Source organism: Lipotes vexillifer, unplaced genomic scaffold (assembly GCF_000442215.2).
Source record: "Lipotes vexillifer unplaced genomic scaffold, Lipotes_vexillifer_v1.1 scaffold443, whole genome shotgun sequence".
In the NCBI taxonomy this organism is placed as follows: Eukaryota; Metazoa; Chordata; class Mammalia; order Artiodactyla; family Lipotidae; genus Lipotes; species Lipotes vexillifer.
The window spans coordinates 3,607,844-3,609,025 of record NW_006779163.1 but is presented as its reverse complement, the minus strand read 5'-3'; the positions used below and the strand labels follow the sequence as shown (position 1 = coordinate 3,609,025).

The following is a 1,182-nucleotide window of genomic DNA, read 5'->3' as shown; positions in this document are numbered from 1 at the left end:
CTTCTACGGCGATTTGTAGAACCTCCAGCACTACCGCCTGCAATTTTTCAGCAACTCAGAAGGGTGGGCAAATAACTTTATAAAAAATAAATTAATAAGGCTCCTGATGGATTACACAAAATCGCTAGGAAGCAGCAACCCTCCAACTGAGAGAAGAGCAGCTTGGGGGTGCTACAACACATGAGAACCTAAGACGTAAGATGGCGCTTCACCTACGGTTTAGGAGGTGGGGACATGTGAACTGATGGATATATACATGATTGTACTATTCCATACTGCGGTATAGTTCTTTTTTAATTAAAAAAAACAACCGCCCCTTGTGCCCTGCACAAGGCAGCGCCACAGGAAATACTCCGAGGGTCACTGGGCAGCTGAGGCTATACCCAATATCACCCCGGAGTAACACGGACCCAACCCGGTTTATCTGCTCCACAGCACGTATCACACTTGGACAGTATTGCTTCGTTTGTCGCATTTCGTCTGCCTCCCCCGCTAGAATGTACCACAGGCCCAGGAGACGGGACGTGGTAGGTGGTCAATATATCGTTCTTGAACGGGGAAGTGGCGGTTACACGAACGCGTACCTCAAGGAATGAATGAGTGAAAGGACGAACGAGTGACACGGAGCCTGGCCTAATCCCCTCAGCTCTCCTCACGCCCAGCGGCCCGCGGGCCGGGCGCGCCCCAGGTGAGCGCTCGGAGCCACGGTCCCCAGCCTCCGCGTACGGCGGCCGGGAGGCGTCAAGCCACTTCGGGGCGGAAGAGCCTGCCCGGTGGGGCCCGAACCGCGCGCACGCAGGCGCGGGCACCCACGCTTCCGTGAGGTCACTTCCTCCTCTGTCTCGTAGCAACGGCTGGCAGCGTTGCTGACATCCCGGGCAGCTGTGGCGCCGGACTGAGCTCGGAGTCTCGCCGCCCGCGCGATGGTAAATCCGGGGGCTCTGTCCGCGACCCGCCGCTCCAAGGGCGGCGACCGGCAGGGGACCTTCGCTGTCCCGCTCCCGGGGCCGACCCAGGCCCGGCCGGGCCCGGGGCCGGGACGAAGGCTGGGGGCTCCAGAAGCTTCTTGGAGGAGTGACACGGAGACCCTGGAGGGACCAGAGGGCGACCGTGGAGGGAGGGAAGAAGATGTCTAGATGGGGGAAGCTATCTTGGGGCATAGATATCTGGGGGGGGGGGGGG

At 59.6% G+C, this 1,182-nt stretch overlaps 1 protein-coding gene across 1 annotated transcript in view; it reads left to right on the top strand.

Annotated features, from left to right (window-relative positions):
• The first annotated feature begins 811 nt into the window (after positions 1-811).
• Positions 812-1,182, top strand: part of DYNLRB2 (dynein light chain roadblock-type 2) — a 9,513-nt gene continuing 9,142 nt past the window's right edge. The window contains exon 1 of the mRNA XM_007452549.1: positions 812-926. Within this exon, the coding sequence (XP_007452611.1) occupies positions 924-926 (3 nt within the window). The 5' untranslated portion in view covers positions 812-923. The remainder of the gene's footprint in view (positions 927-1,182) is intronic.